Raw genomic sequence first — 27595 nt, 5'->3', positions numbered from 1 at the left:
AGAAAAGAAAAAAGAAAACCGAGAACATTAGGCATGCCTCCTCCCAATGGAGAAGCTGCAAGTTGGACATTTTCTCCTGATCACACGGAGTTGTGCTGGCTTAGAGTTAGGGCTGTTGTGGTGAAATGAAACAGCTTTTTCTTACCCATTTCACTATAACTGTTTTTGGCTTTGTGCTTGTCTGGGGTACTACAACTTCTTAACTGGTTTCTGGAGTTCTCATAAAGGCTTTTTGGACCGTAAATTGTTGTTGAATCAGTGTCTCTGTGGGGAACAAGATCTAGAGTTTCCTTTTCCTTCATCTTGCTAACATCACCCTAGATTCTTAACATTTTTGAGTTGCTGGATGTTTGATAATTTGATGAAATCTATGAAACTTCTTCCTAAAAAAATAGACATACAAGATAAATTTTGGGAGTCTTGTATGCCCTCATAAATCCTATGGACCTTGGTTTAAAAATCTTGGTACAGTCTGTGCTATAGAATGTTAACTCATCAGGCTTGGGTTACTTAAACTCTGCACATTTCAAAAAAAGAACTAGTCCTTGATCAGCTCCTGAATATAACTTCTGAGCCTTTAGAATATCCTTCCTGAGAAGAGTATTTTTATATGCCTGAGGCTTTGTGCCACATTGTGTCAGTTTGACTAGATAGGTTATGCTAACAATGTGATTTATGATGAACACTTGTTTTTATACACATGAGACCCTGGGGCACACAGTATGAAGTTGACCTGTGTGGAGCTGAAGACTGATAAGTAAGGTCAGTTATGCAGAGTCTGTGACTGACCTCCAGTAAAAACCCTGGAAACCAAGAGTCAGGTGAGCTACTCTAATTGGCGACACGTTGCATATGTTGTCTCCCATCACTGCTAGGAGAGTTAAACACTGTAAGACTGGCAGAGCACAATTGGAAGCCTGTCTCTGGTTTCTTCTGGACTTTGTTCTATGTGGCTTTCCTTTGTTGGTTCCAATCTGATTCTTTTCTCTATAACAAAATGTAATCATGACTATAACAGCTTTTTCCACATCTTATGAGCCCTTCTAATGAATTATTGAAACTAAGGATGGTCTTGGGGATCATTCATATTGAGCTAGCTAATCTACTATACCCACTGCTGCAATTAGGCTACATGTCTCTCAGGATCAAGCATAAGTTAATTTCAACAAACATTTAATGAATGCCTTTTATTTGCTAAATGCTAGGAAAGCACCAAAATCTCAGAGATAAATAAGATCATGCCTTGGGCTACAGACTTGGCGTAGGCCTCTTCAGCCTTCTAAATCTAAGTGGTAGAAATCATATATACAGGAGATATTCTTTTCTTTCTTATTGTTTCCAACTTACTTCACCCAAAGCATCATTCTATATCTTATTCTTCTGCATTCTATATCAGGCTACGCTTAAAGGGAATCCTTTGTTTGCAAGGTAATAACTTTTTTGTATTAATTTTTGAAATTTATTTTAAAAAGTCAGATTTACTGAAGTATAATTTATATACAATAAAATTCACTCTTTATAAGTATACAGTTGTGAGTTTTGACAAATGTATATCACCATATCAAGATACAAAACATTTCTATCACGCTGAAAAGATTCCCCATGCTCCTTTTTGGTCAAGTCCCCTCTCCTCACCCTCTCCATTCCAATCACTGGCAACCACTGATCTGTTTTCCATCCCTATATTTTGCCTTTTCCGGAACATCATATAAGTGGAATCATATGGTATGTATTCTTTTGTGTCTGCCTTTTTTAACCTACCACAGTGTGTTTGCAATTTATCCATGTTGATTTGTATCGCAGTAGTTTGTTCCTTTTTATTGTCTAGTAATATTCCATTGTATGGATGTACTCCAGTTTGTTTATCCATTCACAAGTCATTTACACCATGTAACCTCCACCCAGTTCAAGATATAGGCCATTCCCATCACCCTGTTTGGAGCTATAATGAATTAAGCTGCTATGACTATTCACATTCAGGTGCTAGTGTGGACATGTTTTTGTTTCTCTTGGGTAAACATCTAAAAGCAAGTACTGTGTCATATAGTAAGAATATATTTATAAGAACTTGTCTAATGTTTTTTCAAATGGCTTTGCCATTTTTTATTTGATTTACATTAAAGATGCTACTGTAATTATATAAGGGAATTATGGGACAACCGAATATGTGCATAAAAATGAAGTCTGACTCTTAACTCAAACTATATACAAAAAGTTGATTTTTAAATACACCATAGGCTTAAATTCAAAAGCTAAAACAATCAAACTTCCAATTAAAAACATAGGAGAATATTTCTAAATATTCCTTAATCAGATCACGAAATGCACTAAATCAAAAGAAAAATTAATAAATTAAACTTAATTAAAATGAAGAACATCTGAACACCAAGATATTAAGAAAGTAAATAGGCAAGCTATATCCTGATAAAGAACTCATATATAGAATATACAAAGAACTTATACAAATCAATAAGACATTCAATTTTAAAATGAGCAAAAGATCTGAATAAGTATTTCATGAAAGAAGATATCCAAATGGCCAATAAACATATTAAAGGTACTCTGAAAAATATCAAAGAAATGCAGATTAAAACCACAATGACACATTCAGCAGAATGGATAAAAAAAAAATTTTTTTAACTGTCATTATCAAGGATAATGTGGATGTGGAGTTACTGGAACTCTCATACATTATTATTTGGCAGTTTCTTATAAAGCCAAATATATACCTGTGGGACCCACCTAGGCATATGCTCAAGAAAAAGTAGTTTATATGTTCACCAAAAAACTCATACAAGAATGTTCATGGCAGCTTTATTCATTATAGTCAAAAACAGAGAAAATTCAAATATCATTAACAGGAAAATAAAACAATATCTAATATAATCATGTAATGGAACACTACCACCAAAAATAAATATGAATAGACTACTAATACATGGAACAACGTGAATGAATCTCAAAAACGGTATGTTAAGAGAAAAAGCCAGAAACAAAAGAATATAGACTATATGATTCTATTCGTATAAAGTTCAAGAACAAGCAAAACTAATCTATGATGATAGAAATCAGAATGATGGTTACTTCTGGTGGATTGGGTACTGATTGGATGAGGCACAAGGAGTCTTTTCAGGGTGATGGGAATGGCCTATATCTTGAACTGGGTGGAGATTACATGGTGTAAACATATGTAAAAATTAATTGAGCAATATGTTTAAGATTTGTGTGCTTTACAGTATGTAAATTATACCTCAGGAAATAAATTTAAATAAAAATTATTACTGAGGACCCCCAAAGAGCCTTCATTTATGTGAGTTATACCTATCAAATTTTACCATATTAGAAATTGAAATGGAAATTTAAATATATTAACTCATTTTGAGATAACAATAATCTCATTATGCATTAACATAAATAATATTATTATGAAAGACAACTATATTTTCTTTTAAAAAATTAGAAGAGTGACATTATTTTATATCCTTGCAAATTTCTTTAATGTCTGGCTTAAAGAAGACAGCTAGAGTCCCAAACATACTTCTGCATTTAATTTATTAATATATCACATCGTTCATCCTTTGGAAACTCTAGTGTACACACTTGTAAGAGAAATTTAGTGAAAAAAAAAATACTTGCTTATAAAAATAGTTTTGACTTTATGATCCTCTGAAAGAGTCTCAGAGCCTCTAAAGTTCCCATCACTATACATTGAGAACAACTGTTCTGACCTGCCCATCTATGCTGCCTCTTTATCATGTTGCTAGAAGAGAAATAAAATGTCTAGATTTAGACTAGGGTTCATGTTAACTCCTATCTATTATACAGCTTCCTAGTATCTTTTTAATTTTCCACAGTTTTACCCCTGCTTCCCTTATATTTTCTAGGTCCAATAGCTTTGGAGGCAAGAACATCTTTTCCTCTCAGCCCTGTGCTCTGTAGTAGCCATATTCCAGCAGGTAGGTAAATGAAAGCAGCAGGACATGTGAGCGCAGCAGGGGCTGAGCTCCATTTCAAGGTGACCTCGATTGCTCTCCACCTTAGCATAATTATCATAATTTGCTGCTAGAATTAGTCTTTGTTTCATCTTTCATCTAACAAGTCATCCCTAGAAGTGTATGGGAAGCACCGTGGACAGTGACTGAGTACTACCTCACTGTCTCACACCACTTCACGTCACTATCCTTTCCAGAGGCAGGGCTGCCTTAAAGGACCTTGACTTGGTGCTTCCTTGATTCTTAGTGTGTCTTTATAGTTTAGGGCTGTGCTGCTAGGGTTGCCAAATGACTGTAAACAAGGTACTGGTTGACTTTCTGAAATCTATCTAATGCTAGAGAATGGGACATAGGCTTCAGAATAATTTTTTCCAACATTTTATTATGAAAGTTTTAAAACATACAGGAAAGTTGAAAGAATCGTATGGTAAACACCCATATACTCACCTCCTAGATTTTATAATTTACATTTTACTATGGTTGCTTTATTATATACATCTACCTACCTATCCACCCCTCTATCCATTCAGAAATCATTTTATTTTTTGATGCGGTTCAAAGTAGGTTGCGGACATAAGTACACTGAACACTTCAGTATGCATATCTTAAACTAGAGCTTCTTTGTTTTTATGAAGTAAAATTCATATACAGTTTACCCAAAGGAGTTGGAAACTTGTCTACCCAAAAATGTGTACATAGATGTTTATAAGCAGCTTTATTCATAATTGCCAAATCTTTGGAAGCACCCAAGATACCTTTCAGATAAATGAATAAATGAACTCTGGTGCACCCAGACAATAGGGTATTATTTAGCATTAAAAAGAAATGACGGGGCTGGCTCCATAGTGTAGTGGTTAGCAGGTCTGTTTTACATGCAGAAGGTCCTGGGTTTGCACCCCAGGTGGAGCCACGGATCATACCCCGGGTGCGGCAGGCCCCGCCCCGGGTGGGCAAGGCCACAAGGTGGAGTGGGGGGCACCAGGCCCTGGTGCATGCTGCGAGCGTGTGGGAGGAGACACCCTGCCTTCAGAGATCCAGTTCTTCTTAAGGAGAAAACGGCAACATCCGTAGGTCAGGGGTGGAAGTGGCGGGGTAGGGGGTAATTGTAGGGGCTAATTAAAGGGGGGCAGTAAGAAATGAGCTATCAAGCCATGAAAAGACATGGAGGAACCGTAAATGCGTATTACTAAGTGAAAGAAGCCAATCTAAAAAGGCTACATACTGTATGATTCCAACTGACAATTCCAAATGACATTCTGGAAAAGGCAAAACTACGGAGACAGTAAGAAATTCAGTGGTTGTCAAGGGTTGGTGGGGCAAAGTGTAGAGGATTCTTAGGGCATTGAAAATAGTCTGTATGATACTATAATGACACTATACTATGATACGTGTCATTATACATTTTTCCAAACCCATAGGATGTACAACACCAAGAGTGAACTCTAATGTAAGTCATAGACTTTGGGTGATTATGATGTGTTAAGGTAGGTTCATCATTTATAACCAATGTGTCATTCTGGTGAGTGATGTTGATAGGGGATGCTGTGCATGTGTGGGAGCAGGGGGGATATGGGAAATACGTGTACTCTCCTCTTGATTTTGTCGTGAACCTAAAACTTTTCTAAAAAAATAAGTCTTTTTAATAAATTAGTCAAATCAGGAGAATCAGCTCTGTCTGTAGAAGACAAAGGCTATTGTTCATAAAAGAATCACATACAGTGGACAAATGGTAAGTGCACCATTTGGAGAGTTTTGACAGATGTGTTCACATATGTATTCCACATTGAATTATAAAATATGACAAAAAATTATAAAATATGACCACCACCCCAGAGAGTTCTCCCATGGTCCTTCTTAGTCAATCCCTGTCCCTGCCATACTCCCAGAGGGAGCTACCTGTTTTCAGAATAATATTTAACTAATAGCCAATGATATATTTTTTAAATTATTTGTTAATTCTCTGGATTACTCAGCCCCATTTTTCTTGGTTACAGACTCTGTAGAAATCACAGAACATTTTCAGTATTTCCTTAAATGATAAAAGATATTTTGTGTGTATGCCTTTTTTTCCTCTGTAAGTTATTTTAAATTATGAAACAAAAGAACTGATCTTTGAGCTGCAGAACAGGAGTTCAATACAAGCTTTCATTTTCCTAATACTGATTTGCATGGATCTTAGGAAAGATAAATTTAATGGGCAAAACTTTCAAAAGCAGGTCACTACCACTCATTCCCATATATCAATGAAGGCAGTGAAGGCAATAGTCTCAATGTATTGTGCAAGGTGAAAAGGAAGTGCTCAGCCCTCAGAGTTGCAGGATATTATTAAAGCCTTTTGACAGTAAAACAGGCTGGCCTCAGGGCCTGTTTTCCAGACAATCTCTTTCGACATCAGCACTCCAGGCAGGTCAGGACTTTTCAGTCCAGAGTGGGGAAAATACTTCCTGTGCTCCTTGATTATACACATCTTGAGGCTTGCAGATAAACTCCATATTTAAAGAAGGCTTGAGTTCCAAACAAGTATTAAGTTGCTCACTTATTCATTCTTTTGCCCCACTAAAATGGTTTTTTAGTGTATGAATAATTCTGTGAACCTTATTAAGTCTAGTCCTCAGACTTATCTCTGTGGAGCATTTGAGGATGAAAAACATGATTTCCAAATTCAAAGGGTTTACAACTCGGAAAAGTTCTCTGTTTTATTGGGAGAACTAAGTAGAGGAGAATTCTAGCTATGAGATTGGGCAGAATGATGAGGGGACTTCTGGAAGAGGAAAAATTTGAACTAGGCCTTGAAAGACTGGTAAGATTTTTGATAAATATGAATAAGAAAAAACAACCATTTTTTATACTGCCACCCAACTGATCTTTTCAAAGCACAGTTCGATCATTCCATTCCTCTACCTAAAGCCCTTCAATGATGAGAAGTATCAACACCCATTTTGTTTTGTGAGATAACTGTGCCTAGCACACAGTGGATAGGGAAACTGAGGTCAGTAGGGGCCGTGTCATCCCCAAAGTCAGCTACTTAATGGCAGAACCAGACCAGAATGCAATGCCTCTCGGGAACACTCTTCTCCTTAGGCACCTGAATAATCATGGACGGTTTTAAAAAAAGTAATATTCTAGGAATAGAAAGAAACTTTATAGTTTGATAAGAAGTATTTTTCATAAATCGTTAGCAAATCTTCTTACAGAAAACAATAGCAGGACTTTTAATAAAGTCAATGAGATAAAGATGTTTGCTACTGCTATTCTTTGACATTGTTCTAGAGATGAGAAAAAGAAATAATGTCTAAATATTGGAAAAGGCCATAATATTATTTGCAGGTGATGATTATCTAAATATAAGTTCAAGGAAACTGAATTTTAAAAAATCCCTTAGAACTAATATGATTTAGCAAGAGGCTAGAACTAAAATAAATAGCTTTCCTGTGTATTGGCAACAACCAGTTACGAAATGTAACAGGAGGAAAATCTAATTTACAATAGTACTAAAAACTGTAAAATATCTAGGAATACATTTTTAAGTAAAAGTAATCAAGTTATTTTTACTGAAATATATTCTTGGATAGTAGGACTTTATAAGATAAAGCTATCCCTTCTCCCTTAAACTATAAACTGAATGTGATTCCAACCAAAAGTTTATTTTATTTTAAACTTGGGACTTGACAAGTGAGTTCTAAAGTTAATCTGGAAGAATAAAAATACAAGAAGAAGGAAATTCTGAAAAAGGATGATAGAGTTGTGGGAAGACCTACCCTTTTGACATCAAGACATTATATAAAGCTATAGAGATTAAAACAGTATAGTATATTATAGGTCAAGAATAGACGAACAAATTAATGGTACAGAAAAGAGGGTCCAAAAACAGAGCCACATATATATATGGCAATTCAGTCTATGACAAGGATAGTTTACACGTCAGTGGGAAAAATGTGGACTAGATGATGCTGGAAGATTAGCCATTTGGGGAAAATGATCACATTGAATCTTAATTTCCTACTAAGTAAAAAGGTAAATTTCAGATGGATTATAAACCAAATATAATATAAAGCTGCAATTATAAGTTTGTATGAAATTGAAAAAATGAAATTTAAAAAATCTTGGAATGGAAGAATTCTTACGCATATCACAAAATCAGAAAATCATAAATGGGGAAAATAGAGATGTGACTATAATAAAAGCAGCAAAAGTTCTTTGTAGCAGATACTGAATCAGCCAAGAAAACAGCAACCGCATTTGTTATTTTAACAGGAAGTACTTAATCCAAAGGGTGGTTTAAACAGGAGGACTTGAAAGGCAGAAGGGAACCCCTGAGGTATCATGGAAGTAGTACCTGCAGGAAACAGCTACCACCCCTAGGACTGGGGAAACAAGGGAAGAGTTTGGGGTTATGGGAATCTAGAAGCTTAGAAGAGAGTTCCAACAACAGCTAGAACTCAGACCGCTGACAATGGAATATGTATTAGTTTTCTATCGCTACTATAACAAATCACCACAAATTTAGTGGCTTAAATGAAATTTATTATCTTATGTTTCTATGGGTTAGAAGTTTGACAGAAATCTAACTGAGCTAAAAGTCAGTTACAGTTTTTAGTGCTGTTATAAATTAGATTTTCCTCCTGTTACATTTTGTAACTGGTTGTTGCCAATACACAGGGCCGTGTCCCTTTCTGGCGGCTTTAGGGAATAATCCATTTACTGGCCTTTTCCAGGTTCTGAGCCTGCTCACATTCCTTGGCTTATGGCATCTTCCTTCATCTTCAAAGCCAGTAATGGCCACTTGAGTCTTTTGTACAACATACCACTCTGACACTGACCCTTCTGCCTCCCTCTGCTACATTAAGGGAAAAGAAAGATCTCAAATAACATAACTTTATACCTTAAGGAACTAGAACAAGTTAAGCCCAAAGTTAGCAGAAGGAGAGAAATAATGATCAAAGCAGAGATAAATGAAATAAAGACCAGAAAAACAAAAGATAAGATCAATGAAACTAAGAGCTGGTTTTCAAAAAGATAAAAATTGACAAACCTGTAGCAAGGTTAACCAAAAAAAAAAGAGAGAGAGAAGACTCAAATAAAATCAGAAATGAAAGAGGAGATGTTACAGTTGATACCACAGAAATACAAAGGATCATGACTACTATGAACAGTTATACACCAACAAATTTAATAATCTAGAAGAAATGGATAAATTCTTAGAAACACACAACCTACCAAAGACTTACTCATGTGTAGAAAATCTGAACAGATCGATAATGAGTAAGGAGATTGAATCTGCAGTCAAAAATCTCCCAACAAAGAAAAGGATCTTACCAAACATTTAAAGAATTAACACCAATCCTTCTCAAACTCTTCCAAAAAATCAAAGAGGACAGAACACTTCCAAACTCATTTTATGAGGCCAGCATTACCCTGATACCAAAGCCAGATAAACACACAACAAAAAAACTACAGACCAATATCCCTGATGAATATAGATGCAAAAATTCTCCGCAAAATACTAACAAACCAAGTTCAACAGCATACACTATGATCAAGTGGGATTTATCTTTCAGTTGTAAGATAAATAAATTTGGGGGGTCTAATGTACAGCATGGTGATTATACTTAACAATACTATATTATAAACTTAAGACTCACTATGAGAGTAAATATTAAATATTCTCACTACAAAAAATAAATGGTAATTATGTGAGATGATGGAGGTGTTAGTTAATGCTATGATAGTAATCATTTCACAATATATAAGTGTATCAAATTGACATGTTGTACACATTAAACTTATACAGTGTTATATATCGATATGTCTCAATAAATCTGAGAAATAAATAGATACTTATATTGAGAAAGAACAAAGTTATAACATCAATGACCTAAAAAACATAAAAAGAAGTAAGCCCAAGATAAGCAGAAAGAAGAAAATAAAGAAGAGAAATTAATATAGAGAAAACAGACAAACCAGAGAGAAAATTACCAAAGCACAAAAGTTGGTTCTTTGTAAAAAGAGCAACAAAATTGTTAAGCCCTAGCTTCATGGACCAAGGAAAGAAAAACAGGAAGGAAACACCAATTATAAAACACAAATGTCAGAAATAAAAAGGATTTAATTCCAGACTCCTTACCACGACCCCTCTTGATCCGGCTTCAGTGGCCTCCAGGCCACCTCTCCCACCTCTGCCACTTGCTTCCCCAGCTCCTGAACTCACCATGCTCTGCCTTCTCGATTTTCAACTTCTTCTTCTTTCTTTCTGCCATTCTTTTTCCCTTCTATTTGGGGACTCGCTTCTATTTGTCCTTTGGGGCTGGTGTTTCCTGAAACCCTCTCTTCCCTGTTCTTTGGCACTATATTGTTTTCCTTTTCTTGGCCCCCTTTGCCAGCTTTATTTCTTCTCCCTAGCCTTGAGCTTCGTCCTTGGCCTCCTAGTCTCTCTCACAGGGCAAGCTCTTTCCCATCTACTGCTTCGGTTCCATCACTCTGCCTCAACTCTCACACATGTACTTCTAGCCCAGACCTCCCTTGGAGCATGGCATTTGGAGAGAGAGACCTCTTCAAAATGAACCCCCAATCTTCTCCAGGACACGCAAACCCTCAGTGGATGACACTTTTGACTGTCCTGCTGTGCAGGACAGATCTGGCTTCTCCCCTCTCTGCAACCCAAACTCTATTGCACCTCTCCCCACTTCTCATCATGAACATGATGACCTTGTAACTAATGCCCCTGCAAGTGCCCGGCACCTCTTCCAGAAGGCTTTTCTTAAAAACACAACACTGATGTTTCTCATTACTGAAAATCTTTCAGAGGCTTCCCATGGCTCTAGAGATGAAGACCACATTCTTTAAGCTCAGACTCAGCTTATCTGACCTGACTCACATCTTTCCTTGCCCTTTGTGCTCCAGCCTTCCTCCAAATGGCCTTGCTTCCAGGGCCTCTGCTCTTGTTGGCCTGGCTTGGAGTGTGCCCCTCCTCACAGCCTCCCCTGACCCCTAATCCGTGCCTAGTTACCACCTTTGCTTCTTTCCACAGAAATGGTACTTCTCAAGGAAAACTTTACTGCTGCCCAAACTAGACCAAATCCTGATGTGAGTACTTGGGTGCCTCTCCCACTTCCTTTTCCTCACAGCCCTTCTCACAGTTTGCTAGGAAGGTTTGCATAATCTATGAATTCATTAGACTGAAAGCCCCCTAGGCTAGAAAATGGGCCTGTTTCCTCCTTTTATAACTCCCAGGTCCTAGCAAGGGTAGGCTCTCAATAAACAAAAATGTGAAAGGGGAAAGAAACAGGTGAGAAGAATAAAGAGGAGAAAGTATATGGGGTAAAAACAAAAACAAAACAAAACAAAAAAAGCTAGCATGGCTGGGATGCAGGCTCTGGGGAGGTAGAGCTGGAGCGGCCAGTTTGGGTGGGAACAGGAAGCCTGCAGATGCCAGACTAAGGAATTCGGGTTGTATTTTGTGAATTGAGGGAAATCAGCCAAGCTTCCAGGGCAGGACAGTTTTATGATCAGCTCAATGGAGAATAAATGGGATGACCTAGGACATTCTAAAAAGCTTTTGATGATCAGTTTGGATTGATATCAGCTATGTCTCTAAGACCAAGGAAATTTGGGGTGGATTGTATTTTCCAGGTTCTGTACTTATTGAGTTTTTGATATTACTACTGCAAGTAAATAACACTGGAGTACTTTCCACTCGATAATCTTAGTGCTTTATTCATTAGCTCATCCATTAGCTCATTAGGATGTGAAGCGCTATGGTAATAGGCAGTGAAGCATTTCTGCATCTTTTTTTTAGCAAAGAATCCAAACTTTTTTTGGTTTAATTTTTTTTAACAGGCATTAACTAAAGTGAACAAGGATTTGGAGCTCTTCAGAGCCCACGTGGCAGATGAGACCAACTTTTTGGGATACAAGTGTGAGTTATACCCCGAAGGCTGTTGTAGCAGGATGCCCAGACAGCTCATCACACCTTCACACCTGCAGAGCTGAGGGGATCTCAGGTAAGGAGTCCCTAATCAGTCAGTGATTAGGCTTGTGAGAGAACATACTCTAACTGCAGGTGAGGCCTCGCTGGCAGTTTAGGCTTAGAAACCAGGGTGGGATTACTCAATTCCTCCTTCCTCCACTTCCTAAGTGATCCTAGGTTGTCTTTAAGCAAACCGACTTCCCTACCTGTAACTGAGGGCCAGAGCAACTCAGACGTGCCTCCACTCTAAGCTATAAAGAAACAATTAACCACAGGTAACGACCCATAATTTATTTCCGTATTCTATACCCAAGGTTCCCTCCTAAGTTATTACCCAGGAAGTAACATAAAACTGTGTATTTCATAGAAACAAAGGAAGAGAGATCTTTTCTGCTTTATCTCCCTCTGATTTAAAACAGCGGGTCTTCCTAGTTGGAAATGAGGTTCATTCGCAGATGGGATAGGCTGCCACCGTCTCACGTCATTACAGTGCAGACCTATACATACGGGACAGGCTACATAATTTGCAGGACCCGGTACAAAATGAAAGTGTGGGGCCCCTTTTTAAGTACAGTGGGAATATCAAGACTGCAATAAAAGAGCATTAAATCAAGGACAGGACCCTTCGGAACACAGGGCCACCTGAGCCCCACTTCCAAGGGTGTGTGGGTGGTATGGTCGAGGACAATGTTTCCTTGAGAGTCCTCCCGGTCCTGATCTGCTTGGGTTGGGACTGAGGAGGCATGAAGCAAGGGGAGTTTCTAGGTATAGAATTATCCCTGTTTTGTTTTCATTTAATGAACCATTTTTCTTTTAACTGAAGTAGAATGTGTCAAATTTAGATGAATGATTTTTTTTCCCCCTGTTAACCTGCTCCTCCTTTTTCTCCATCTTGGTAAATGATCCAACTGGGTGGATCACCCATCAAGGCAGGAATCAGGAGCCGTCTCTGACTGATTCCTCCTCCTTCTTTACCTCAACACCGCTCACTAAGTCCCATCAATTCTATTCTGTGTCCCCTATCGCCACCATCCATTATTTCTGGCCATGACTATGACAACAGCCACCTCCCTGACTGGCTTTGAAATCATACAGAGTAGAGTTTAGGTTCTCATTCTACCCTATGTTACCCAGTGACCTTAGTAGTAAGGTTCTTCACCTTTCTGAGCCTCAGTTTCCTGATCTGCAAAGTAGGGATAATAATACTTATCTTAAAATGTTGCTGTCAGGACTAAATGAAATGACACAAGTGGCTTAGCACACTGCAGAGCTCAATGAATTAGCATCTTCCCTCTCTCTCCCTCTTTATTCTTCAGGCCTTAGTTTACACATTACTTCCTTAGGGCCCCCTCTCCTAACTTGCCACAGACTCAGCACAGATTCTTGCAGACCACCAGACTGCTCTTCAGCATTCATCACACTTATCTGTCTTCTATAACAGTCTTCTCCATGAGGACAATGATCCTGATTTTTTCTGCCCAACAAGGTGCCTGACATAGAGTAGGAACTTATATTTTGCTATTTGACTGGTATCTTTCAAAGGTCCCCAGGCATAGGTCCCTGTAATGTTATCCTCTAACTGTAAGTAAGTGGGCAGATGAACACATTAACATAAACAAACAGTGAAGACCAAGAGTATCCCACCAGGTTAAGTTATACCTAGGGCACTGGGGGTGATTCATCATAGCAGATCCCTTCCATAAGAAACAGACCTAGGTCATGTAAGGCCTACCCAAGACAAGGCAGATGACAGCCAGGAATCCAGGTGCTGCAGGTTAGCAGAACCAAACTTCCTTGAGAACGCAGTGAAGCTGTGGCAAGGAAGTGGTAGCACTAGTGGCAGGAGGACCCTCCACGAGAAGAAATGAAGTTGGAACTCCATGGTCCATTGACCCAGGGCCACCTGAGCAGTTAGGCCAATTCCTTCTCAGGCCTTGGCAGCTCCCCACTAGGCCAATTGCATGAGAGGTGTGCATACTAAGAGGCCAGCACTCTGAGAAGCCCAAAGAGGGGAGTGGGGAGGGCTGGTTTCTTTTTCAGCTTTGTGAAATAACATCCATGTAGAACAGCACATAAAACATCTTTGGAGGTTGATGAATTAATTATAAAGTGAGCATCCATAAAACCCATTACTTTGATCGAGACCTGGAGTATCACCAGCATTCTGGAAGCCCACGTATTCTCCCCTACCTGCTTGCTCCATCCCCCTAGAGATGACCAGGGCCCTGGCTTGTGTAGTTACGTCTTTGCATCCCAAAACAATAGTTATGTTTTGCCTGGTTGTTGAACTTTTAAAGAACAGAATCATACTACACAATTTTATTCTTTTTTCCAGTCAATATTTTGTGAGATTCATTCATGTGGTTGTATATTTAACTAGTTTATTCATTCGTGGCTATGTTATATTCTGTGAACGAATGTTTCACAAATTATTTATCCTGTCGAAGGACATTTGTGCTGTTTCTGGCTTGTGTATCTTTCATGCCTTAGTGTGAGGCTGTCCTGGATGGCTTGCCTCCATGGGAGTTGGGAGTGGAAGAGAAGGGGTTGGCGGGGAGAAGCAGAGACAGCTCTAGGCAAGGAGGAGGGGTAGGTGAGAGGGACTCTCAGGTCAGGCAGGGTTACTAACCAAGACTAGTTACCATGGAGGAAAGGACACAGGAGGGCTCCTGTGAAGTTTATGCCTATTCTGAGAATAGAGAGGTGCACGTCCCCTCTGAGGGCAAGTGTTCTGCCTTTCCAAAGCCATGCTCAGGAGGTTTAGCAGGCTTGGGCTCAACTTCTCCACCTTCCAGACCTGCTTCCTGATGCCTCTTCTCTGCTCCCTGTGGTGTGCAGGGCCAGCTCTACATGCATGGGGGGGGTGGGGCCAGGTAAAGCAGCTTATAGTAAAATATTGCCCTAGGGGGAAAGAGAAATACCACAAACTGGCTTCTGGTGACTCCTTTTACAGGATAGACATACATTTAGAGATTCGTATTTTGGAGGTTCAGGGATCACCCCCTGCACAAGCAGACACTGGCCTGGATGGAGGTGAGGTGGTCAGAGCCCCAAAGGGAAGGGGCCAGCACTGCTGACTGCTCCCCCAGCCCTCATCTGTGCTGGACGCAAGGTTTTCCCACTGAGATCGTCTCTTGGCAATCCCAGTAGCCCAGGGCAGAGCTCCCCACCCTAGCCAGAAAACCCGTCCCTGGCAACATTCCAGCCATAGTGGCTGAATCCGAAGTATTCCACATTGGGGACCATCGTGGCTAGAGATGGATGGGAGTCTCTACTGCCCCATGAAAGACCTGAATAATTCCCTGCTCTCTCTTGTTTGGCCACTACAGGTAAGAGGAAGAGTGCCATGGCCTTGGAGCAGGGCAGGCTGCATGGAAAACAAGCAGGGTCCTGCCTCCTCCAATTGGGACTACCAGGTAAGTTGTTGGCAGTCAGGGTAGATATTCAAGTGCAAGCTTTGGCAGGATGCCACCCACTGCGCTACAGCACAACCAGGCTTTGTGAAACATGGTCTGTTTCCTCACTGGATCCTTGACAGCCTCGTTAGTTGACTAGACAGACATCCCCACAGAGAAGAAATCAAAGCAGAATAGAGTGGTCAAGGCCATGCTCTAAATACGCAATCGAGGGGGCTAGAACACAGGTCCCACAATTCCTGGGTCAGGGTGCACTGAGCTGCGTGTGAATAGGCACTCACCCAGGCAGACGCCAATCTCTAGCTTCTTCAGGCTGAGAACTGTCTCAACCTTGGATGGAGTCAGTGTCTGCTGCTAGATGTAAAAGCCTTATAGTGCAGTGACAGAGCTCCTCCTAAGAAACTTAGTAAATTTGAGTGAGCAGCTAATTCCTGCTTCGTGTATAATTTCAAGAGAGTTCTGGATTTGGGAAACAGTCTTATGTAAATCCAAAGTAATAGCACTAGTACTTTAAAATTAAGGGTTCCTTTGGAACTGCTCCTGAACCTTTCTCTACTGATTTAGGCCTTTTATCCTACACATGGCCTCTTACCACTCTGCCCACTTCATCTTCATCTCGTGCCTCCCAGCACCCACTCCCAGCTGGCCCTGACTCAGTAGAAGACTGGGTAGTACAGTGGTTTGGTGTGTGACCTCTGCAGGTAGATGGTCCTAACTCAGACATGGCTCTGCTTATCTGCTGTGTGACCTTGGGCAAGCAGCTTAACAGCAATGCTGGTTCAGTCACTGCCTTATTTTCAAACGAGGATATAATACTACTGAGCTCACCAGATTGGTAAGAGAAAGAATTAAATGTGTTTATTCATGGAAAGTACTTAAACAATGCCTGGCCTGTAATAAATTGTAACTGTTATCATCTTGTTCAATTCTGTTCCAAAACCTCAAGTAGAATTGAGACCAGTGTTTGGCCTGAAATACTTTTTCACTTGACTTTTAACAAATATTCCCTGCCTTCCTTCATTTACTAGCCCATGCACTCTGGCTCAGTTCTCCAAACCTGCCCTCCTGCCTTGGCTCATGCTGACCCAGTGTCATCATGGGTGGAAGTCACCGCTGTTCCTCAGGGGCAGGCTCTCTACTTAGACATGTTGATGGGCTTTTTTATTTTCCCTCTGAGCTGTATCTTAACTAGTCAGTATCCAGGTTGCTGTAGCCACAATGTCCTGAAGGAAAGCTAGTCATCAGACATGAAAAATATCCTCCAAACGACTGACCACTTATAAAATTACTTTCCACTTAGAAATCTCCCTGTGTAACACCCTCCATCCATTATAGCCCATCTCTCCTGTTTCTGCGAGATGTTGTAAACTCCTGACATTGAAAATACAATAAAACAGGTGCCAAAGTATGATTTAAGTTTTGCAAAATATGTATAATTTCATAAAGTCATGGAAGTATTGTTGGGAAACTGCTCACAGGAGTGCAGTCAATGGCAAATAAAATCCTGAGTTATAGATAAATGAAGAGAATAGCTACCTATTACCAAATTTGGTGCTTCAGGGGAGGTAATTTGAATATCAAAGAGCTAAAGGATTAAGAGAGACCCTCAGGAAAATTGAGGAAGCCCTTGACTAGCTTTTGCAAAAATGACCGTGATTGATTGCACTATGGAAATCAAACATGAAATGATGACTTATTGTGCAATTATATAATTTTGGGAGAGAAGTATATGTAAAATATTCTTTTAGTTTTAAGAATAGTCCATAGTCACAATTACATTTTATTAACAGATACTTATTTTATTAATAGTTTCATTTTGGAAGATAAAGTTCCAAGCAAATCTTTTTCACTATTTACTATATGAAACTCTAGTCTCCATTTTAAGTGGGTTGACTCTAAGAAGCTTTTTCAGGTCCCAGTTCTTTTGGATGAGTCTTTTATCTGCCCAATCTTCTCTGATAGACAGCACCCTCTTGAGGTCAAACAGTGCCAGAGCCATGTCCCTTGGTTGTTAAATGAATGAGTCACCCAGTGTATCCAGAGTTGTTATAAGCAAAGACCCCATTGCCAAGGCCTCAGTTAGGGTCCCTGGCAATGAGAGGTGACCAGGGGACCTCAGACACCCAGCGTTTGTCTTCAGCCCAGACCTGGGCTTTCAAGCATTGGCAGTGATCTCCGAAAGTCTGGAGTGCTTTGGAGAGCAGGGCTACATGGAAGAGACTAACAAGGGTGATCTGGGATGCCCAAGGAGAGGCAGAGACCCTTGCTGCCATCTCTCTGTCCTTCCCTGGGGCAGCACACAGAAGCCATCTGCAGTGGCTTCAGGTGCTCTGGTTCATAACTTTCTATGACTGAGCTTCATCAACAGACTGAATGATGGCGCTTTTCCCAGTCCTGGGGAAAGTGGGTGGGGGTTTTGGGAGGAATTCAATTACAATCTAGAAAGAGGTTAACTTCATACCTGGGGGTGAGGGAGGGCAAACTGGCAGCACTGTTCACCCTTGCTCCAGGAGCTGACTACTTGAGAAAGAACCACTGATATCCTACTGCTTTACACCCTACATGTAACAGCCAAAAAGAAGGGCTGAACCCTCCTTTCAACTGACAAGACTGAACTAGCAGTCCTCAGGTCCATGAGAAAGTCCCCAAGTTAATGCCTCAGTACTGCGTGGGGGTGTGGTGAAGTGGTGTGCACGTGAAACATGGCCTGACGCTCTAGCAGTTTCCCAAGCCCCTGGGGAAGGTGGTCTTCACTGCATCCCTGGCAGTCATATGGTACTATGGTTGAAAGTCTCCATTTTAAATACCTTGACTTATAAATCTCCAAGGAAGCATGCGTGTTAGGAGGGCAGAGAACTGAACCTCGAGAACACCTAGGGTACTTAGGGAGCAGGAAAAGAACTATCTGGCAAAGCCCCCAAAGGCTAATTGCAGAGGCAAAAGAACCAGCAGGTTTATCAAGGTTGCTGTGTTGTGCTTGTGAAGAAATGCTTTGGGACAAGGGCTGGAGTATAGTCCTTAGGGACACCTGAGAAGTGTTGGGAGCAGTAGGAGTCTCTGAGGCCACACCTGGCTGGCTTATCTAATGACAGAACAGAAAGAGAATCAGACTACTCCTGAGGTGTGAGGGGATGCAGGTCATGTCTCGGGCTGATGGGACTTTAAAAAACCTCCAGTTGTAGGAATTTGGTCTTCCAATTGGCAAAATACAGTGGGGACTCCATTTACCACTAACTTACATCTTTTTAAACTTGGATGACAAAGCCTTAAACATGTTCAGCTACCTTGGACTCCTTCGGCATTGGAGACTGTAGGATCATCTGAATGCAAGGTCTTCACTTCCTTTCCCAACCTTAGGCTGTGGGGTCCTAACAGAGCACACAACCTGGGTCCAGGTCTCTGCCTCAGTCATCTGTGCTACACAGAGGTTAGGGCCCAGCTGGCTGCCTGCCCCACTCAGCCTGGAGAGTTAGTCTACATCTTATGGCTCAGTCTTTAGTCAGGAACCTAAAACTCGTCAGTTTTCAGTAAAGCGAGGCCACATCAATTTTCACAGGACTCAAGAGAGTTAAGATGCCTCAACCCCAACAAGCAGTTTCTTTCTCTAATCTTAAAGTGTCAGTGTACCTACAGACCTGCATGTATTTAAACCATTTTAAAAAATTCTTTAATAAAATACATATATGAACTTGAAAGTCTTTGACTAGTGATGTTTACAATTTATTGTAAAACTCAGATGAGAATGCCTCAAGGTCAAAATTTTAGCTTTGTAAGGTGGAAGAAGCCAGGGCAGAGCCAGCTGTCTTCTAGTTTTAAATACGTGGTGGAATGGAAGTGCTGCCTGGCTCTGATAGCTCAGAATGTCTGCCGGCAGCCAGAGACAGAAATGCCATCTCATCTCAAAGACAGTGGAGAGAACATTTGCTAAGCTCCCACCTCCAAACCCTATTCCATGGCACATGCTCGGCTCCAGACAAGGAAATGCTCAGTTCCTCACCTGCCCACAAGTAACTCGGCTGGTGCTGTGGGGCTGGGATTCCAACCCAGATGTGGGCGAGAAACCCAGATTCTTCCCACCAAACTAGTGATTTTGATACTGGCGTCTGTGGCAGTGTTTCAGGGGTTCTCTGCAAATATTCACTTCAAATTTCATTTTAAATATTAAAAATCATCTTTAATATGTACACACAGGTGTAAAACATGCATTAGTTTAGCTGAGACTTCACAGTAAGGCCTCCATTGCTGTGCTTGAATGGGCTTCTCAGGGGTCACTGATCAAGAGGATGCTGGATCGGTGCTGTGATCACCAAGCCCAGCTGCAACTCCATGCTAGTGGCTCTCACCATGGAATAATTTTAGTGATTATAACCTTTGGATGGTTCTTACCTGATATATGGAGAATGAGGACTGAAAACAGGTATTGGATAGTCTATGAATCCTTTTTTTCAAGCATCTATTTGTTTTGTCAGTAACAACAAGAGACTGCAGGCAAACTATTACCATCTGCAACCACTTCTATATATACAAAAGTGGGAGTTTTTCTCTATACCATACAAATTCAGAAATAAACTGGATGCTGAGACAGTTCACAATTAACCCATTTGCACTAGTCAAAAATGCTCTCCGCCAACCCCACTGATTTAAGACGACGTTGACTTGAACTTAAGACAATTCATACTAAAAACATATATTTGTTTTTATGTATTTGCAAGGTTAAAAAAAGAAAAACACTGGATTATAATATCAAAACTTTTTGATTTTGGTTAGGAGGGACAGGAGGGTTCATAGTATAAGCCTTTTGGTAGCAACTACTAAACTCTCCTCTAAGATTTCTGGCTTGGCTAACTCAGGTATTTATCTAACTCAGCTATTTATCTAAGGCTGTCTTCTGGAAGCCCAGAGCATTGAGGGGGAGAGGTCAGGAGAGAATGTTTTTTATTCAAATTTTGCTGTTAATTCATCAGTAACCCTGGATGAGTCTTTGCTGTTTTCTCAGTTTCCTCAAAAAAACAACAACAACAACAAAAAAAAACCAGGAGGTTAGAATAAATCGATGATTTTCAGACTTTAAGCACCAAACCTTCCTTCAAATCAGATCTTATTTGGAAACCTAATACTGAATGGGCCTGGGGGTTCCCCCTCCACAAAAGCCAGACAGAATAGCATGAAAACCATGAAACTAGGTAATCTAAGTCCCCTTTCACCTCTAAATCAGATTCCATGTCCCCTGCCACCCCTTCCTTGCCAGGCCTCCCTCTCTGCTAGACCGATTAAGGGAATGAGCTGATTTACCCGACACCTAATTCACTGGTCATAGCACTGACTAGAGAACCCAAATCCAGGGGCTGAACAACTGTCTGTGGGTGAAAATGACACATTTAGCTTAAATGGTCACTGAGGCTACAGCAGAATCAATGCTCTTACAATAGTGAAGCACTACTGTCAGTCAGCAGCAACACAGTATATTTCCTAAACAACATCTGAGCCTTGTGGTTATACTTGCATTTTTAGAAGAAATCTTAAAAACCAATTGGGAAGCAGTTAAAGGCCAATTTTAAATGCCAATATAAAACAAATTTCACTGAAAATACAATTAAAATGCAATTGCTATGAGCACTGTAAGAAAAATTTAGAACTCGGATATGAATGGAAAAACTAAGCAGTAAATAAAATAGCATTTAAAACTTTGTATTTCTGCTTGAGAACGTACCCTTTCCCTTTCCCATACCTGTCATGCCTTTGAGCAACTCCTAGCCCAGAAGAGGCCTATTAGACTGGGGAGGCAGCTGGTATGTGCATAGAATGAGCAGCAGATTAACTCTGCACACAGGAGTGAGGAACAAAGTTGTCAGTGATGTGCTGGGGACTGCGAGACGCATGTTTAACAGTCAGAGGCTTAGAAGGGTCGCCTCCTATTCCTTCTGGAAGCCTCACACATTCTAGTCCTGCCCCTGAGAAATCTTGTCAGTAACCTCAACTTAGAAGAAATGTTCTTAGAAAATGTGACTAGAAATGAAACAGCTGAGACTCCTGCTATGTTATCCAAAATCTCAAAAGGAGAGTCAGTCATTTTGCCCCACAGCCCAGGGCCCATTTTTAACCCTGCTGTTAGCCCTATCCTCAGCTCAAACAATTGGGTGGTCACTTGAACCGGCTAAATGAAATCCTGCAACAGCACCTGCAAATCAGCCCTCATTCTTAAAAGATCAATAGAGGCCAGGGCAAAAGTTAACAGCTTCAACAGGCATGGATTTCCCAGGCTCAGTGTGCACCAGCCAAGTCTATCAGCCATCTCAAGGTCTATAGCCTGTAACCTATTCTAGAGTATACCCTCAGTTCCCATTTGTTATTTTTTAATAGCTAGAAATTGTTTAACAGATCCTCTGCCACCATTTTATTCATCCTCCTTTAAATCTGCCACAATTGTTTTAAATTCTCAGAATATTCTTTGCTAACATAGAAGTGAACAGTAAGCATGTTAGCAAAATTACCGAAGACAAAGTTTTCTATACATCCTCACTAGAAAAGCCCAGTGGATTAAGGCAGCTGTATCATTTTCTGGAGGGAGATTAAGGAGTCCAAAGTACAAAAAGAAGGGAAATGTTGAGTGCCAGGGTAGGAAAGTTCAAAGCTGCTCAGTCACTGTTAATACCCCATTGCTTCAGGCCAAATTACTCCACATGAACACTTCCAAACTCATTTCCTTGGAGAACCCTGGCCTTGTCCTTGGAGAACCGCTTTTCTCCACCTACAGCCAACTTCAAAGGCAATTCCTTCAACACACACTGTGGTCTCACCAGCATCCTGGCTCTTCATCTTCCTGCTCTCAGCAGCTTCCTATCTATGGGCATCAAGAGACTTGCTAGATTCCTTCTGCTAGTGTTTTAATTCACTGAAGGCTAATCATTAGATCTCAGGAATAGGAGCTATGTATAGACACACGTTGACTATGACATACAGGTTTTTACAAACTAGTTTGAAACTAGGACTGGGCTCCCCAATGGACTGAAGGCAGCTGAGATGTTATCTTCTCCTTCCAGAAGACAGGCTAATTCTCAAACATGGGCTCAAACATTTCATACTAGAACCAGCTGGGCTGTTTTTAAGTGCTTGTGTACTAAGCAGAAGTTACATCCAGAAAGTGACCCTGAAAAGCCTGAGGCCCTCAGTGGGGCACTAAGGTCACTCTTCAGAGCCCAGACTACCCACCACAGATATACTGGGTTGGGGACCCTAGAGCTGGGCGCCACTCAACACCAACCTTCCCTAGGGAGGAACCATGTAACAAAACCTCCCTTGAAGGATACCCAACAGTGACGCAGGGGAAATAAAATCCACCTCTGTGAAGAGCAAGAACTAGTCAACAAGTGACTAGAAGCTATGGCCTTGCTCAGCTGTTTGCTCAGCTGGTTACATATCTAAGGAGCAGAGGTTCCTTATAACTAGGAGACCTCTAGTTAGGCACATAATCCAATCACATTCAATTCAGTTTCTGCTCAAAGGTCTCTGTGCCCCCCCATACTCTCTCATTTAACACATTTCCCATTTGCCCCCGAAAATACTCGCCAACGACATTTGCAGCTGCATTTACCCCAAGATAACTCAAGATTATAGTTCTAACCTTACCCCAAAGTTTGCCATGAAATATTTCACTTTTATTATTATTTTCACATTGCTCTAGTATACCGATAGTTTTTGGAAACAAATGATGATTCTATTTATAATATCCTGTTTTTAGTAGTGGTATTTCCATTTACAAAACATAGTAATTCTCAATCACTGACAAATCCTAGAAAACGTAGCAGTCCCTACACATGATGTTAAATGAACGCTGGCAGTGAGCTGCACTTTTTTTTCTAAACAGGAAATGAGTTAAGAACAAGAAAGAAGCACTTTCTAGTCACCCTCTCCCCAACATCTCCTTTCGCTCCACTGCATGCAGAACACTCTGCTTAACCACTGCTACAGGTATAGCTGATGCTCCCTGGGTAGGTGGGGTTAAGGGCCAAAGTACTGGGTGCCCTGAAATCAGAGCAGCAGCAAAAAAAAAAAAAAAAAAAAGGAACAAAAAAAAAAAAAAGGAGCCTGGAGGCCAGAGGTAGTTTTAATTATTTCTGATGTTCAGTTCTTCAGAAAAGGAAGAACCATTGATCGTCAGAATGCCCGGCTGATTGGCCTTCTTAGCTTTGGAGATGTTAGGGGAAAAACCATTAAGGAAAGTGTTTCTGTGCTTGGGCATCATGGTATGGCTCTTTGCCAAGGTCCAGAGTTGAAAAGAAATCTGTTGTTTTCCTTTGCCAAAGTCCAGTTACCCAGCAGCACCTCAAACTGCTTCTGTGTAAAAGGGAAGAGGGATGAAAAGGGAATAAATCATGGGAAAAGAATTAGAACGTGTTAGCAAATGCTACCATGCAGAACACTAAACTTTATTCACTTTATTTATATATATAACAGTTCTAAAGTATTTCCTTCTTGCTTTGACAAAAAAATGAAAAATATAGGAGCACTGACTGACTCCTCTTTAGGAGAAAAGGGTTATATGTACAGCTACGGAGAGTTACGGTTCCTCCTTTACATACAAAGAAAAATATTAATAAAAAAGTGCTTCATTGATCAAAAAAGGGCTAAGAGCTGCAAGCATTTATTCACACTGTACATCAGACCCAAGAAACCCGTATCATAACCTCTTGGCACCTGTCACTAGGAACTGCACAATCTTCAATTAGATTGACTTCTCCCTACCTGCACGGGCAGACCACACAGAGTGCGGAGAAGAACTACACCCTGTTTCACTAAATTCAAACTCCGAGCAACCTGCTGCCACTGGGAGGTGGAAGACGTGCTCAGATGCTCTTGGCTTTGCCCGGACTGACAGCTCCAGGGAAGGCTTCTGGGCCACGTCTTAACCATACCCAGGTACACACAGGAGCCACCTTCCTGAGACACAACTTGCCCATGACCAGGGAGCTGCTTCCAAAGGGTCAGAAGAGTTCCCTGGTCTCACCCCAACTGATCACCCCAATCCGCCGTTACCAGTTAGCAGCTTTTAGCAGAGCCAAGCATGGCCCTTCCCCCAAGAGGGAGGGCAGGCACAAAACATGGATGCCAAGATTACAAAGCAGAAACCTAAACTCCTCTCCACCCCTCCCCCATACCCACCTCCACTACAAATATTCTTGATTTAAGGCTCTTTTTGGACCATATCAAAGCTTATTGAGGAAAGGTGCCCCAAACTGCCTATAGGCTGTGTCACTTCCCTAAGGGCTGTAGAGTCACCAAGTAGGCCCTCACTGCTGGCCAGCAGCACAGGAGCAGGGCAGAGAGACTGCTGGGCCCTTCCTGCTACCCCAAGAAGGGGAAGAGGAAGAAGGCTGATTGTATGGGACATACTCCGTTTTCCAGAGGCTTGCACTCTAAAAGGCTGATTCTACCCCTTAAGAGGGAGGTCCATGGTTTGTTTGGTTTGGGAATGGGAAATTTTTGGAACCCTGAGTCTGGATTTCCCTGTGCTAGTTGATTAGAGATTGTTTGAGGAACCAGGCCCCAGAAGGGGCTTCCAGGTACCTGGGCGCAGGACAGGCTTTGACCTTGGCCACAGCAACAGGAAAACGCACTCTGGTCAGTCTGCACTTCAATGCCTGAGGGTGGGAAGCACTACGTAGCCTGGATGAGGGAGGCACATCCATGACAGTAAAGGGAGCCCTACACAATCTGGGTCAAGTTAAAAACAGAATCCCACGGGAGAGAACAAGCTGGCCACCCAGCCCAGGCTCTCTCATTTGCCTCAGAAGAGTATACATCTTCCTTTCCCAAAGTGGGGCCTTTTATCCATTTCACAATTTTACATTTTACAATCCCACTTTTTCTCTCCAAATGCCTATCCCAGCCTCTCACAGAAGGAAGAGGGCACCCTGGGTAATGCTCTTAAGGAAGATGCTTCCAGTCTCCTCAGCAGCAAAGATTTTTCCAACCAGCTCTGATGTGGCAGTGGCACAAGGAATGGTCACAGATGTCAGCACTGGCTTCTTCCTCATTTACTATCTCAGGCCTCTACTCAACTCTGACCAGCCTCCTCCCATCTTGAAGAACCAAGCCAAGCCTCAGCATCACCTAACAACAAGCAGCTCACTAGTTACAGGGGGCCTGGCAACCTCTGGTTTTCCATTCCAAAAAAATTTTTTTAAAGACAACCAGGGGACTTTTTTCTTTTGAGGAGGCAAAAGGAGTATGGGAAAGGGGGAGGAAAAGAACAGGAAAGAAAAATCAATCTACAATCCAGTGGTACATCCTGAATTTCTGTCACTCTGCACAGGTGGTTCCATGCCCCCATTCCAAAGTGCACGGGCCTCTCAGTCTGCCCAGGCTGTGTGGGCCTGTCAAAAGAACAGCAGCTCGGCCTCTGTCCGCCCCAGGTCACTGAGCTTCAGTTTGAAGTGGCAGCAATGGGCTTATCCAGTTCAAGGTCAATGCTGGAGCTCGTGGGATGTAGGCTACTATAGCAAGACTTGCACACTCGACTGGGTTCAAAGAGCTGCTGACTGGGAACTGGAACCTTCTGGTTACAACAACTGGAGCAGAATACGTTCCCACAACTCCTTGAGATGAGGAAAAGAAACAAAACAATGTTAGTTTCGGTAACAGGTATGGGGTGGGGAAACCAACTTTAGAAGACAGAACTTTGTTGTATGTAATTTGAATGTGCTGGAGACTCCTCTCTAAGAGCGAACACTCCCATTTGTCTAGCCATGAAAAAGCCAGGCAGGGAGAGGATCCCTACCTAGCACAGTCACATGCCACTTTCACTTGGCTGCCTCATCACTATGGCTCAACGTTACCAGGTATACAGAAGATGCTGCTCAAGAGAGATCTGTGAGAACAAATAGGCCCAGGGCAGAAGCAGCAGTTAGCTCTATGGGTAAGTCCTGACTCAGGAAAACCCAGTGGTCACACCTACCTGGGCAATGACCTCCGTGCAGCTTATAATCAAGGAGAGGCCAGAGTTCAATGGAACTGCCTCCAAGCCCCTTAGATGAGAGACACTATCCAACCCAGGTAAGGAATTAGAAGCCTTGCCCAAAGGGCCACTTTCCTAGAGGCTCAGAGGCAGCAACATGGAAAAGAGACTGCTGCCATCTAGGACCACTCTGCTTTCAGCATGCAAAGCCAGGAGACAAGCAACCAGTGACAGATACATGCGCAGCGTGAAAGGACAAGAACACAGATGAACGCACGTGCACATACACCCCCTTATTAGATAGGTGTCAATTGATTATGACTCACTCCCTTGCTTGCATGCATCTCCAGGGAATATCAGAGCTCTACCTGAAGGCCTGACTATACCCAGGCCCCAGGCCTTCCTCTCCTCCACTTGAAAGCCTGGCTCTGATGTGTCTGTGCAGGACAGATCCACACACCCAAACATGCTCTTCACAGCTAACAGGAAAGGGAACGGGGAAGAAGGTGAGTTTCTGCCCATTTTACAATCCCACTTTTTCTGGGCCCTAAATGACAAATCAATCTCGAACCCAAGAATAGGAGACTTCAAGGAGCCTGACACAGCCCGCCAAAGACATGGGGAAAGCAGCGAAGGGAAATCCTCCTCCTTAGCCAGCATCACTCACTATCTTTTCATTTATGCTCCTCAGAATGCAAACTGCTGGATTAAGGACCACTTAGGCACAGAGGGGAGAATACGGAATATCTTTTTGAGATAGAGGAAAAAAAAAAAAAAAAAAACTCACAAAAGGAAAAGGCTAGACACAGGGCAATAGAAGGACAGAAAATTAAAACACACACAACTTCATCTTCTAGAATGCAGTACTTCACAACTCTGTTTCCGAAAAGCATGAGTCAAGTCAGCAAGAACCTGTGGTTACACAGAAAAATTACCTAAATCTATTTCTGAATATCTACATTTATTTAACATACCTGCTGGAGTTTGGCTCAAAAGCCTGACATGAATTTGATCAGTTAAGCTTTTCAATTTGACTTCTTTCAGGGGATCCTGACAGACCCTAGAGTTTTCCTTTAGAGTCTTTCATGTTGAAACAGTTCTCTGGAAAGACAACCTCTGTTCAATTTTGATCCCTTTAAAAAAAGGAGTAGTGATGCTCTTTGACTTAGAAGTCATTAGCATCATTCTGGCTTCTCAATGAATAACTGACCCAAAAGAAGGAGCTCTAAAAACCCAAAAGGCTACTTCATAAGACTAGCTCCTGCTG

At 41.4% G+C, this 27595-nt stretch overlaps 1 protein-coding gene across 15 annotated transcripts in view; it reads right to left on the bottom strand.

Annotated features, from left to right (window-relative positions):
• Positions 1–23626: 23626 nt before the first annotated feature.
• Positions 23627–27595, bottom strand: part of MTMR3 (myotubularin related protein 3) — a 116661-nt gene continuing 112692 nt past the window's right edge. For 11 of the 15 annotated variants that reach the window (XM_025047503.1, XM_025047506.1, XM_015591085.2 and 8 more), the window contains one exon: positions 23627–25969. In XM_025047503.1, coding sequence (XP_024903271.1) covers positions 25798–25969 — 172 coding nt within the window. In that variant the 3' untranslated portion in view covers positions 23627–25797. The other 4 variants (XR_003046606.1, XR_003046607.1, XM_015591148.2 and 1 more) reach the window with 3 other exon arrangements.

Source organism: Pteropus alecto, unplaced genomic scaffold (genome assembly GCF_000325575.1).
Source record: "Pteropus alecto unplaced genomic scaffold, ASM32557v1 scaffold190, whole genome shotgun sequence".
NCBI classification, from domain to species: Eukaryota; Metazoa; Chordata; class Mammalia; order Chiroptera; family Pteropodidae; genus Pteropus; species Pteropus alecto.
The sequence above is the reverse complement of the archived record's forward strand: the minus strand, read 5'-3'. Positions and strand labels throughout refer to the sequence as shown.